Source organism: Calidris pugnax, unplaced genomic scaffold (genome assembly GCF_001431845.1).
Source record: "Calidris pugnax isolate Ruff unplaced genomic scaffold, ASM143184v1 scaffold44, whole genome shotgun sequence".
Taxonomy (NCBI): Eukaryota; Metazoa; Chordata; class Aves; order Charadriiformes; family Scolopacidae; genus Calidris; species Calidris pugnax.
This window is the reverse complement of record NW_015094506.1, coordinates 21,113,255-21,127,219: the sequence shown is the minus strand read 5'-3', so window position 1 is coordinate 21,127,219 and position 13,965 is coordinate 21,113,255. Positions and strand designations below refer to the sequence as shown.

The window sequence follows — 13,965 nt, the reverse complement described above, 5'->3', positions numbered from 1 at the left end:
TGGTCTCTGCAATAGTTTCATTAAAGAGTGCAACAGTAACACCGGATGCAATTGGCAGGTTACGTTTTCTTCTGCCCAAGTTTTTTCCTAGCTCTACTATTAGCACAGCACCTATTATAGCTCGCTCTGCTTCCCTAACTCCTCCCTCTTACTGTAACTGCATTCAACATAAACTTTCAACACATTTCTAGAAGCCCATTCAACAAGCTCAGACACACCTTTTTCCCATTAAGAAGGGTTACAGGATTCTCCAAGTGAAATAGATCCCTGTGGGTAGAGTTTTCATTCTTTTTTTTGTAGCACCCTAAAGGTCTAAAGAGGTAATTGTGCTTCCATTCGCAATCTGGGGGCCATGCCTAAAGGGTTAGGTCACTACACCAGTCTGACCAATTTTCTCTAGCTGCACCACATATAAACACTGCTCTGACTCAGTCTCCCAAAAACTCTGTGCCGTAACAGTGTGTCTTCAGAACAGCAGGGGCCAAAATTAGCCCTAGCACATTCTCTAAGCTACCTGCTCCACCAAGTATGATTCAGTCTCTTGGCGATCTCCGATTATTACTCCCCACCCATTTCCTTTACCTACTCCAGCCCTCCCGAGCCACCCTTACCTTCCTCGGCTGTAGTAGCAATCAGGCACTTTCGTAGCTTCAAACCCATCAGGATTCATTGTTGGCATTATATGAACCCGGGTATTATTGAGTAATCGGGTAATAACTGGGTCACGTCCATAGCTGGTCACCAGGAAGTCTATCAAATGGAGCAGGATTTCTCTCCCAACAGTCTGTATGAAAGAAGACAGATTTTATTTTAAGTCTGCTATGGAAGAAGAAGGGGAAAATAAACAACCCCCACCACCTTGCAGTTAAAACAAGTGGGGTTTTTTTTACTGGATTACACAGACATACAACACATACAAGAGCATTCTGGTCAACACTGTTTTGTTTTTATGCTCACCCCTAAATATATTCAAAGGAATTTAACAGATGAAAGGAGTCATTGGAGGGTTTTCACACGGGTTTTAAACCCAGATCAACCAGAGCTTTCTTCTGTCATGGGAAACTGACTGCGTCAGCTGCGCTGCTTAAATCCTGCATGGATAAGGCACAGCCTTATCAAAACCTAAAACTGCCCAGGCTGCCTGTTAGAGACCACGTGGGCTTGGGAAGGCAGTGCTGTGCTGCAGAGTCAGCCCTGCGCTGGTGCCCGGGGCCTGCACACACAAGAGTCAGTGCTGCACATCACCACTTGGCAGCCGTGGGTCAGGAGAAAGAAGGAGACACCTTCCACTTTTTCCTGGGTGCTACAGAGCAGGATTTTTTTACTTGTTGATCCCCTTTTATGGGAAGTCAACTTCAACACAGATCAAGACAGGCCCCATAGACACTTCTGTTATATTCTCTGTTACATTGCTTTATTTTAGTGCCAGGCATTGGGAGAATCCAAACAGGTGAATTATAAGTTCTTTAGAAGAAGAGATCCAAGGACATTTGGATGCAGGCTTTGGATCGAGGAAAGGCAGCGGCAGAGGAAAAGCTGAATACATATTTTTTTTTTGTGTAAATTTGTACAGGTCATGAAAGCTGGCAAGACATCTCCCTTTAGTCGCCTCTTTCAGATTTCAGGCAAAAGAGTGGCAAGTTCCACCTCCAGTGAGTTAAGAACAATCCTGTTTTACCCCCGAAACCCCTAGCAGAGTGTTCCCTGGGCCATACTCCCCAGAAGCCCTTTCCATAGCACTGTGACCCATCCCTCAAGGGTGCCATAGGGTTCCGAAGCCCTGGCTGGAGTGGGAACAAATCAAGACTTGCAACTAGATGTGCCCTGGAGATAAATTATCTCTATGTTATCTCCAAGAACAAAGGCAGGTAAATCACTGCAGGCTCCAGTTCAGAGCTACAGTGTCTCAGTGTCTTTTAGAATGAGTCTCACATCACTCTAAAGTGGAAGTACTGCAAAGCAATTATTATTTTTTTCTAAAGTGAGAAACATGGAGTGGCATTACTGGATGAACCTGGTGTCACAGATAAACACCATCTTGCTTTCAGACCGGTAGAGGCTAAGGTGAAAGACAGGTGAAATCAGGGAGGGGAAAAGGAGTATTTCCCCTCAGATATTTGCTGCACTAAGACCTTGTTAGACTTTTCACATCAGTGAACTTTAAGTGGCAAGTCCTGCTCTGGGTGTTGAGGTAAAAAGGACCACAGGCTCCTCTGCCTGCAGGAGCTGGGGTGGGTGTGTATCTGCGGTTCAGGCTGGGAGCAAACCGGAAAACTGTATCTTGGCACTTGCTGTTTATCACAGGAGAAACAAATAAACAATGTAGTGCCAAACATCACTCCTCTAAGTTGTGGATCACACCATTTTAAGCGTCACACTTTGTGGATCACACCCTTTCAAGTGTCATACTTGAAGGCAGCCATGGTCTGAGAGTTAGTACTTGAGGAAATCTGCCATGCTGTTTGTTATTGGGAAACAGCAGATTTGTTCCCAGCTTTGCTACCCCTTGCCTTTCAGCTCCTGATGATCTCCTGCAAGCCACACCATCCAGTAATCCACTAGGGGAAGCTGCATTATGCAAATGTATTTACTGTCTTCATAACTAAGTGGTTCTTTTCCCAGATGCTACAGCAAATGGGCTTTGACACGGTGGAGGGAAAGGTACCTGATTTCCTCCATTTCCAGTAGCTTTTAAAACAGCACCTGAGTACATGAAAGCAGACTGCTCTGCTGCTTTGATAAATTTAGTCCGTGAAATTTAGGAAGGGACAGAACAAAACCTGTCTTGTACAGGCAGCTCAGTTCCAGCTCTGGGTGATAGACATCTTGGGAAGCTTATGGAGCAGAGCGGGAGGAGAACAAAGGAGGGGAGATAAATCAGCCAAATCATGGCCCTAGGCATGAGAGATAAAGCCACCAGACTCAGAAGCAACAAGAACAGCCCTACCACAGAGATAACTGAACTCAGACAAGACTGGACTGCTCTCTGGAAGAACTGGGAAAGTGTCTCTGCTTCTGTGATGCTTCTCTCCAGTGCCTGACAAAAAGATACCCAGAAAAGAAAGGATAGAGAAGCAGGAACTGGAAGGGGAAGAAGTAAAAAGAAAAGCAACAAGAGAACATGGTGGAAAAGGACAAGGTTTATAAAGAATGGAAGATAACCAGTGTTTCATAGATGACATGCTTTGCACTTAAGAGTTAAACCCAGACTTCCTTACATATACAGTCTTTTTAAAAAACCAATGCAATTTTATAGGATTCCTTGTATAGGTATCGCTGTACCCAAGTACTTAGTACACATTCAACAACTCAGCTAATCTCATATCACAGAGAGTTGGTACTTTGGTCGTTCCCCGGTGGGGGAAGAATGTATTTATTCCCATTCTGGTTTGGTGGAGTGACAGAGGGGTGGTTTCTTTTGGTCCAGAGTACCCTGCATTTCTTCAGAAAAGCACATCTGGAGGTGGCTGAAGGGAGGAAGGAAAGTTTTCATTTCTGGGAATGTATAGCTCAAGTTTTGCTCAAGCTTTTAGAAGGCATCTCCTGCCCAGCCAAGCTTTACCCTGGTACTAGAGGGGTCAGCATAATTTTGCTATTTTTCTGATGAAAGGTGACACAAAACAAAGGAAAACCCTTTCTCCCACCTTTAGGGATACAGTTAGACAGTAAGTTTATCTGTGCACTTTCAGCTGTCATTTTCCTTGTGTGCCCCAAAGGGAGAGAGTCAGCAGGAAAAGCCTCCAGTGATCCTCAGGGGAAGTCCTCAAGAAGCAGCATGTGTCAGGGCACAGATCAACACTGTAGAAAAGGGTGTGACTGCTGTTTTCTGTAGCCAAACCCCTTAAACTTGCTGACTATGGCTCCTGGCATGGCTGGGTCAGCAGCCTGCTCAGCTCCTGAAGGGCTTACTCAAGAAGCCCCAGCAGCAACCAGTTACAAAACTAAGGCTAGCTCCAATTGCACCTGCACTGTAACACTGCACTGCAGCACCCCTGTTCTTAAAACATTTTTGTTACCACATGATAGAGACCTAATACCAGGGGACTATGGGTGGATAGACCCTGCCCATTTTTATGGTTAATATTCTTTCCTTTAACGTGGCCCAGTTTTTAAGCTGAACTATGTTGAAAGAACAATCCAAACCATCAAGTAGGACCTGTTTCAGAGCGACACGGTCTTGCCGGTCTCCTTGCTCCAAGCCCAGACTGCTCCACAGAGCCAGGGCAGCATACCAGGCACAGCCCCGCCTAAGGAAGCGGAGGTACAGCAGAAGAAACCCACAGTCCACCCCAGATTACCACTTAAAATCCCACGCTTACAAGGCTGTTCTTTTTTAACACTTGTGCAGTGCTAACGATTATGTGTGGCAGCCACACACCCTACTGTGTCTGTCCTTCTTTACTAAAATAGGCCAGTGTCCAAGGGACTATGCAAACACGCTTTGGCATGTGCCCATTCATTTCTGTAGCAGCAATCCCTATGGAAATGTGAGAGGGACCACAGGTATGGCAGGGAATTGAAGCTCCTTGGTTTATCACCGAAGGAAATGGCAACATAAAGCCTGCTTTATGTAACTGGCATAAGATGTTACCACCTGGACAAATTCCAAAGGCTTTCCAGCGCAGGCTTCACTTGGCTGAGAAAGGGATGACTTTTCCCACTCAGAAGAGTGGGAGTGAAGATAAAGAAAAAGGTAACTGTGATGAGGCAGCAGCCCTGCCTGTGTTGAAAGAGATCTCAGCAGCATCCAGCTTTAAAAAAAAACGTTTGAGATTAGCAAATAGATTTGGTTGCTTTGAATTTTGAAATCTCTAGTGCCTCTGACCTTCTTTACATCACATCAGCCAATACTGAAGCCAGGTGGAAAATAGTTCACTACACATGAAATAATTAATTTTTTTCCCCCATTCTCTTTTCTAGAGTAGATATTTGTTTCCCTGCCATACCTCTTCCATACCAGATTGCACAGTACAAAGGACATAAGAAAATTCCTTATAGCAGATTGTGTAATACATGGACACAACTCTTTTTGTCCAAGCAGGTGATTAAAAATGCATTTTTTTTATAGTGGAATTTTGATAGCGTAAATAAAGCTTCCATTCATTTTTTTGGAAATGAGGGGGAGAAATTCTACACAAGACTCATTAATTTGTTTTTTTTTTGGTTTTTTAAGCCCAAATTATATTGGTCACAAATAAACCTACCCACTTCTCAGTTGCATAAGCCCTAATAAGTCACCATATCTCAGGAAACTCTTCTGTGGATATGACTACATCTATAATGACATGGAAAATAGGGTCTAGTTGCTTTAACTTAAATCACAAGATAAGCCAGCATGATAAATACATCCTTTCATGTAGGCTAGCTCAGGTCTATCAGTACAGGCTCAGCTTCACGTAATAAAAGAGGCAAAATACTACTACACTAAGAAAATAAAGTGATCAGAAGTGGGTGATTTAGAAGAAAAGAGCTGGTATCAGCATTACCATCCTGGGAAAATTTGTCTTGTGATGACCCAGTTACACTACAGCTGCAGAAAGTTAAGGAAGATGTACACTTAACACATTACAGGGAACAAGCAGAAATGCACAGGTAGTTTACGCTTTGTTCAGACATGATTTTCCTTAAAGAGTTTTCCTGCTGTGATACACATGGTTTAGGAACAGCCTTCTAATTAGATCCTATGGTTCAGTTGTGTAGACTGGACTCAAGTCACTTGCTACAGCTGGCCAAAAGGTGATATTTCTGCTCCATTTATGACTTAGGAGTGTTTGGGGGTTTGCTTGTGGTCAGTGTTAAGTGGAATGAGCTTCCCTCCCCAGAGAGGAATGTATGAGTGTACATACTGAGGAAGAGAAGATCTTTCAAGCAAGAGTACAAGCCTGGTACAAGGGAGGCTGCTGCCCAATTCAGAATGAGAGCTGCCACAGAACAGCAGGCAGCCTCTCCCTCATCTTCCTCAGTGTAGACTTTACTAACATTTCACAGGCTTGCATGTTTCATGCAGTCTTTTATTGTCATTTTGATTAAAGTCTCACATAGCTGCGAGTGAATGAACTACCTCTAATGATCAGTTTTAATGTGGCTTGGGTTAAACTAAAGTGTTGCTATAAACGGTGTCCAACTTCATACAGGCACACAAAGAATGGGAGAGGTCTTCTGTTGCATCTCTGGGGATCTGGGGCAAAGGTTAATTCTATTTGGCAATGATGATGACAAAATAAAATAATTTAAACATTGGCTGGTCACATCTTGCAGTACTAAGAAAAATTTAAAAAATTAATCTTCCTAGTTCTGAAAAAAAATACTCTCTCACTAGTATTGTGTACTCACATTATTTTATCAGAACTTCCCTGTTGGGCAGGTCTCCAAAAGACCTAGGATTTCTTCCAGCAACACGTGTGAACAGCCTCCACACGTGCAATTCAGGCTCCCCCCCAACTTTTAGGTTTTGGGAGCAGCCAGCCAACTGAGTCAAAAAAGAAAACTGTCATTTGTGTGATGATGACAGGTTTGAAGGGGAGGCAGCATCACCAAACAACACTTGAGAACTTTTCTCACTTTGTACCATTAACAGAAAGCATCACCGAAGCACAAAAGACCTAACGAGATCAACGAAGCCAAAATCCTGCAATTTTAAGTTATGAAAGACTGTGGAACACAAGTTGAAGTTTGTCATGCAGTTAGTGCAAAACTTATCTGCTTAATATATTATAGGGGTAGCTGAATCTTTCCCCAGTGACTAGTCTAGCAGAATCTTAGATTATGGGAAAAAATCTTGAAGTTCCCCAATGCTTCCCTATACAAGGAATTCATTTCCTGCCATCTGAAATACATTTATGGTTGGTCAGATAGGAAAAACAAACACCAACTCTGCATTATATCCACACACACAAAAACCCCATAAGGCAAAGAGGAATAGCTCTATTTCCAGAATCTTCCCTAGCTTCATGCTTGGTCTAATGAACACACTAGAATGTAGCATGGCACTTAGTACTATATATGTACAAAAAATTATATATGTATATACACACACACGCACACTATGGTACCTAGGCAGAGCAAGGATCAATCCTGTGCAGACAGACACAGAAATGGTGCCAGATAGTAAAAAAAAAAAAAAAAAAAAAAAAAAAAAGGTCTTGCCTCATTTCCTCAAAAAATCAATCTAAAGATTTAGATTTAGTCTGGAGCAGACTGAGGGGGGATCTGATCAATGCCTATAAATACTTAAATGGTGGGTGTCTTTTAGGCCAGTCTTTTCTCAGTGGTGCCCAGGGACAGGACAAGAGGAAATGGGCACAAGCGTGAACATAAGAAGTTTCATCTAAACATGAGGAGGAAGTTCTTTACTTTGAGGGTGGCAGAGCACTGGAACAGGCTGCCCAGAGAGGTGGTGGAGTCTCCGTCTCTGGAGACATTCAAAACTCGCCTGGACACGTTCATGTGCAACCTGTGGACCTGCTTTGGCAGGGAAGTTGGACTAGATGATCTCCAGAGGTCCCTTCCAACCCCATATCATTCTGTGAGTTTGTATATCTACAGGTTCAAGAATTGCTGGAGATCAGGCAAACAGTGTGTGTCTCCACGGTCAAAGTTCCTTCCACATATCACCCAGCTGGGCAGTGACAGTGGCAGGAGTGCTTCATTGGGGAGGTTTCAATAGGAGGAGTGGCCTTCTAGCAGTCCAGCAATATCGGATTTGAAAGACGGGCCACTCTGGATGAGATCATATCCTGCCCTCCACCTCCTTCCCACCAAAGCTGGGTCATTTCTAGCCATGGGTTTGCAATTTCCTTCAGCAGTCTGCAGGAACTGCCATGTGGAGCCTCAGTTCCTGGGCTAGGAGTTGCAAAGGAGTCTTGGGCATCCAGTAACACTTGTACCCAATTTGAAACCCTGAATCAGCTTCCTCCCACACAGAGTTAAATTTCAAATCAGACTCCCAGCAGCACTTTGAGTGTAACTGCTGTCAAACAAGGTGAAACTAGTCTAACTTGGGGAAAGCTCTTGGCACATAATGTCACAAGTGCCTGTAGGCGTGCAAGTGCTCACACACAGTATGGGTCATAGGAATAGCCTGTGATATGTTATGCTGTACACAGGATACACTTCCTACTACATCTGTTTTTCTTAGTTTTGGGAATTCACAGTCTAATACATATATATAAATTTTGCCATTTCTGTTTGATTATTTACCTTCCACATTAAAGACTGCATAGAAATATCCTATGTAGTTTAAACTTAATCTGAACATATCACTACAAGCAGGTAAAGCTAAAGAGTTAAGGAAATAAAAAGCCAGAAAGCGTTATACAGAAGAGTGAGGCTTTGAGTCTTTCTGTTCCAGATTCATGTCTTACACCAGGAAGGCTCATATTAACAATAAAGGAGATAATGGTGATTAAGTGGGCATTCTTTCCAGAGCAAGTTAATCCTGAAATCGCTTTTTGTTTTGTACTCACTGCGTTATCTCAGGTGAATCTGGATATTCCTACCTTAAGGTTCCCAAGAGATATTTTCTTCCTAAAATAAATCATTTGGTGCTTCACAGCAATTATTACTCAATCTTAGGAGGTGTTTGAGGAGTTCTAGCAGTCATACTTCATGCCTAGGCAATAATAACGTACAAGTGAACCATTGGATCTGACTCGCTGCCAGGAAAATTAAAGCCTCTGGGTTTATTCATGTGGCAAGACAAAGCTCTTTACTTAAGAGAGGTCTTAAGTGTAGGATTGTAGGATTCTTAACCGTGATGTAAGGTCTCCTAAAGCCCTTCCACCAAAACAAGGGGGCTTTATTCTCGAAATTCCTTAAGAAACACACACATATAAATAAGGTCCTCTTTGAGGTATGACATACCTCAGTAGTAAGTAGCACATGCCTGAGAGAAGTTCACTTTAAGCCTCTGGTAAGTGTATTTGGTATAAGTGACATTGCAAAAGTTGAAACGTACCTCATCCCCATGCATATTAGCAACATACTTGAACTCTGGAATGCCAATCTTATGATGGGTTGGAAACCTTCCCAGAACAAGAACCCACAGGTTTCTACCTTTAAGAGGGGAAGGGGAAAAGACATTTTTTAAAACAAGTGTAAAATCATACAAACCTTAGAGAAAAACAAATTAGAAAAAGAGTTTGTCATTAAGATCACCGAACAAATTATCATATTTCATTGCTGCCCAGTCAGTCCTATATATAGCATATTGAAGTAGACTGTGGGGTTTCTTATTCTGTGCATACTTGCTAAATTAGTTATATGAATAAATATGTTTTGCCTTCTGACCAGAAGTGTCTAATGAACCCTGCAATTTCAAAGGCATTTAACCAATGCTAGAAAAATAATGTTTGGTTTTTTGTAATAAATATTTTTCAAATCAAGTTTAGCAAGGAAGATCTTGTCAAGCAAAGTCATCAAGCAACTAAAGAGTATTTAAAATAAAAGACAATCTTTCCCCAAAATTAGTAAATTATGCTAAGGGTTTTCTGAAGTGCAAACAGAAGGTTTTATTATCACAGAGTGTAACTTTTTGTATTAACGACAACACAGCAAAGCTAAACACATTCATGACTTAATGCTCAGAAAACAGAAAATACCAGGCAGAGGGCAGAGCTGTATCAGAGATATATTAAAAAAAAAAACAAAAAAACCAAAAAAAACCCCCAAACCAGCAGAGAAAGAATTAATAGCTACAGAAAAAGTATTAGTTAGGAAAAGCTGCACAGGAAGCTGTTGCTGCAAGGTTTTCCTGGGTGTTTGTACAAACTTTTATAATAGCAAGTGCTGGCAGATATTTATAAAAAAAAAAACAAAAAAACCAAAAAAAACCCCCAAACCAGCAGAGAAAGAATTAATAGCTACAGAAAAAGTATTAGTTAGGAAAAGCTGCACAGGAAGCTGAACTTTAAGTAAAAAAATAAACATTTTGGAAGTCCTCATTCAAGGGGGTGGGGGTTGCTTATTATTTTCAGTGATGTTGTGGCATTTCAGATCTCATTCACAAAACTATACTTCCCACTAGTCTGCTCAGTGAGGCGGAAAGCTCTGGTTTCAGTAGATGGCAGCAATGAAACTGGAGCAGTTCCTTGATGACAGCTGTCACAGCCTACAGATTGGTAATGCCCAGACCTTGCACGCGTCCTGCCTGTCCCCAGCTCTCACACAGGGATTGCTGGGACCCCTGAGCTGTCTCAGAGAGACGTCCAGCTGTCATTGGTACTTAAGGAAAGAAGAATGTAGGTGCTACTTTATACAGTAATATGAAAAGTGTTATTTCCTAAATTTTTGCAAATCATCAAGTCTGTGGTAAAGACTCTGGAGCATAACAATTTCCCATAGGCAGAAGCCACGACCCTCATGGTATAGCTAAAAAGGAAAACAAAAACTGCAGCGACTGCAGTACCTTCAGAAATGGGAGAAAAAAATGGAAGAGGACAGAAGAAACACTACAAGAGGCACTGAGGCACAACCACAGGACAGGTGCAACTGAAGTCAGCGGTTGCCAGACTAAATTCTCACTAACAGGTTGAATCAGAGTCTCAGGCTTAGGATCAAGAAGCAGCAAGTCAGCACTGAAAGCTGACAGGTTCAACAAGGAGTGGCCTGAGGATCCCTTAGTTTTACACAGTCACTCTAGAAGACATCGGTGTTCAACTCTTATACCCATCTGTTATGCCCAGAGCTGTGAGATGCCACTACTGACTCTAATTAAAGGACAATCTGGGCAAGCAATACATACTTTTAAAAGTAAGTTCACAGTAACTGCTCTGGTGAGGAAGCTACTTATTTGGCTTTGTCGCATGCAGAGCCACTGTTTCATTAAAAAAGAGAAAATACTTTGGCTTCTGTAAGTGTAGACAAGTTACAGAGTAGAGAAACGAGAGATGCTAGCTTTTAAGCACATCCTTCATCAAAAAGGAAAGAAAAAGAACGACCAATCCCCACCACCCTAGCCCTTCTCCTCTCCAAAATCTCCAGAGGTCCCTTCCAACAACAACTACCCTGCAAATTCTGTGATAATAGAGGACAAGTCTTGCTGCAGCAGTATACATTTGGAACTGAAAAAACCCTAGTCATAAAAAAAAAACCATGCAATTTTTATTCATAACCAAGCATGGACAACAATCTCAACTTAATTTCTGTTTCTGCAATGCATCACAACGTCCTACCCATGGTTGTATCCAGGTGCAGCCTACAATGAAGTGACAAGGAAGTCCTTCCAGAGCGTTCCTATGATTCTTTGTCCTTCTGTCCTCTAAGCCGTTCTGCCCAGCTATCCTTTCCTGTACTGGAATTTCAGATTTCAGACATCCCTCCTTGGTTGCCAACCGGTCAGTTGACATATGGACTGCTGCACCAACAGGAACACACCTGCTTACAATTGCAGTTGCAACCTTTCTGCCCCAGCCCAAACTTAAGATGACTACAGGGTGTAGGTTCCCCAGCTAGGGATTCATCAGACCAAGCCACAGTGCCAAAGAGCACATCCAACATCTAAAAAGACAGTGGTGAAATAATAAGATTAAGGTAGAAAAAGAACCTATATTGGAGACCTGATGGCGTCTCAGCTCTCTCCTAGATGGAGGTGGATACAGCTAAACTGTAAAACACATGGTTTCCTCCAGAGGAGGCATATACCTTCTATAAGGTTATAAATTCATTTAGCCCTGGGTGAGTACCAAGCACACAGACAGGGCTTCAAAATACATTAGAGCCAACAGCTTCAGTGAATTACATGTAAAAAGTCCTCTCAGAGCAAGTGAAAAAAGTTCTAAATAAAAGCATTATTTTCCTCAAAGCCTTGATTATTTCCTAAACAAGCACAAAGCAGTGCCCTGGAGAGAGAGCTTAGTGCAGCACCAGGACATTAAACCAACCAAGATATTTACTACTTTTATATTGCCTTTCTGTACATAATGATTATCTAATATATAAGATACCCAACCAATCACAGCAGCCAAACAATACTGTCGTTCCTAGAACACAAAGCATTTTACCTCACCAGTAACCAGATATTAACATTAGCCCCTGCTTCTATTTGAACAGAAACAGATCACAGGGCCTATTTCAAATCCATTTACTAGCAATAACAACATCCACATCCATTTCATAAAGATTTTTTGAAGCATCTCATAAGCTGATGTAGAACACTGCCATATTCTTTAGCTACTTCCCCACAGCAGCACTAGCACTGATCCAGTTCTATACATACTAAAGCAACACAGAGTCCAAGTACAGCTAAAATGCTATAGTTATTTCTGTCATTTAGACTTTCTAGAAGTCATATTGTATTCTGATTTCAAATTATATAAAAAAATTAAATAAAATTCCCGTGCCTTGTCATCAGTGGTGCTCATTCCTGCTATCACTGTGAAATTGCACGCATGGGAAAGACAAGGAAGAGCTAAGTATAGACTAGCATTAAGTACTGATTTAAGTTGGTCTTTCCAGCATTAGTGTTTAGACTGTTTATAGTTTGTGTGAGGGCCATCTAAATGATAAACACTCCCATGAACTGAGAGACCAATTATTTCCTGGCATTTCCAGCTTGTGAGAAGTATTAAACCTGCCATTAACAATTAAAATAAATTCCTGGGTCTGCTCAGCCTGCAGTACTGGATAGTGTACCTGTGAGGGATGATGTAAGATTTCTTTCCATACAGCAGTAAGTTACTGCATATACAAAGATATAGCATCTAGATAAAGTTTCCTTTAATCAGTAAAGCCTAGATAACTCTGTTTTTCTACCTGAAGTGAACAGCTAAGCTACCTCCCATGCTTTGAATCAACTGAATGTATATCAAAAAGCCATTTCTCACTGCCAAACCAGAACTGACTTCAACTAATTAGTGAACTATATTTCAAGCACTCAAGACAAAACACATGTTTCTAACTGTGCGTCTCAGGACAAGTAACAAGGCTTATGCTGGAACAGAGTCAAATCACACAGCTTCTAGTAGAATGAGCATTTTTTAAATTTTCTAGCATTGTCACAGTTCATGGCATAGTATTCAGTATTTTAAACAGATCTACAAAAGCTGGGAATTAAGATGGAGAATTGGAACTGATCTCCAGATCTAGCAGGAAAGAAACCAAATAATTTGTAGATGTTGCAGTCAGCGTTGTGTTTGCTGGTATCTTTTGTTCTGAAATTTATTTCTATTTTTCCTCGCTTTGTTCTTTACAACTTCATTTATGAAAAAAAACCTGTTATAATTTCAAAGAAAGTTATGACTAGGAAATGAAGTGAAGTGACTGGACAATGCACCCGACCCACTGTCAGCACCGCTCGGGCTACAGATTGGGAAGTTTCCATGAAGGTCTGCTTCAACCCTCAAGAAAAAACAATAGTCTGCCTACAGTCCTCTTGGGCTGGCCATGCATTGCACACTGAGTTCATGGGTAGGAACTACAGTAACGCTGATCCACATTGAGGCAGTCCCTACCTAGAAAGGCACAGGACAGAGAGAAGAGGAAGAAAGACTGATTCTCATTAGAATGCAAGGTCCAAGAACAATTTAATCACAGAAACACAGAACAGTCCACGTTGGAAGGGAACTCAAAAGATCATCTGGTCCAACCTTTCATGGGAAAAGGAGCCTAGACAAGATTATGGAGTACCCTGTCCAATTGTGTCTTGAAAGCCTCCAGTGATGGGGACTCTACCGCATCTCTGGGGAAGCTGCTCCAGTGAATGATTGTTCTCAATGTAAAAGATTTCTTTCTTATATTGAGATGAAATCTCTCTTGGTACAACTTGTATCCAAAGCCCCTTGTCTTCTTCCATGGCTCCTTGTGAAGGGAGAGCCTCCATCCTCTTTGTAGCCACCCATGAAGTACTAGAATCCTATGGTAAGGTTCTCCCTCAAGCATTTTATTCTCCTGGGAGAAAAGCCCAAAATCCTTCAGTCTTTCTTTTTTTCAGGTTCTCCAGCCCTTTGATCATCTTTGTGGCCCCCCGGC

The 13,965-nt window shown here is 41.9% G+C and overlaps 1 protein-coding gene across 3 annotated transcripts in view; it reads right to left on the bottom strand.

The window, feature by feature from the left end:
• CPM (carboxypeptidase M) overlaps nucleotides 1-13,965 on the bottom strand; it is a 35,396-nt gene that overhangs the window by 4,807 nt on the left and 16,624 nt on the right. For 2 of the 3 annotated variants that reach the window (XM_014963622.1, XM_014963621.1), the window contains exon 3: nucleotides 612-784. In XM_014963622.1, coding sequence (XP_014819108.1) covers nucleotides 612-784 — 173 coding nt within the window. Of the gene's footprint in view, nucleotides 1-611; nucleotides 785-8,956; nucleotides 9,055-13,965 lie in introns of all 3 variants that reach the window. The other variant, XM_014963620.1, reaches the window with a different exon arrangement.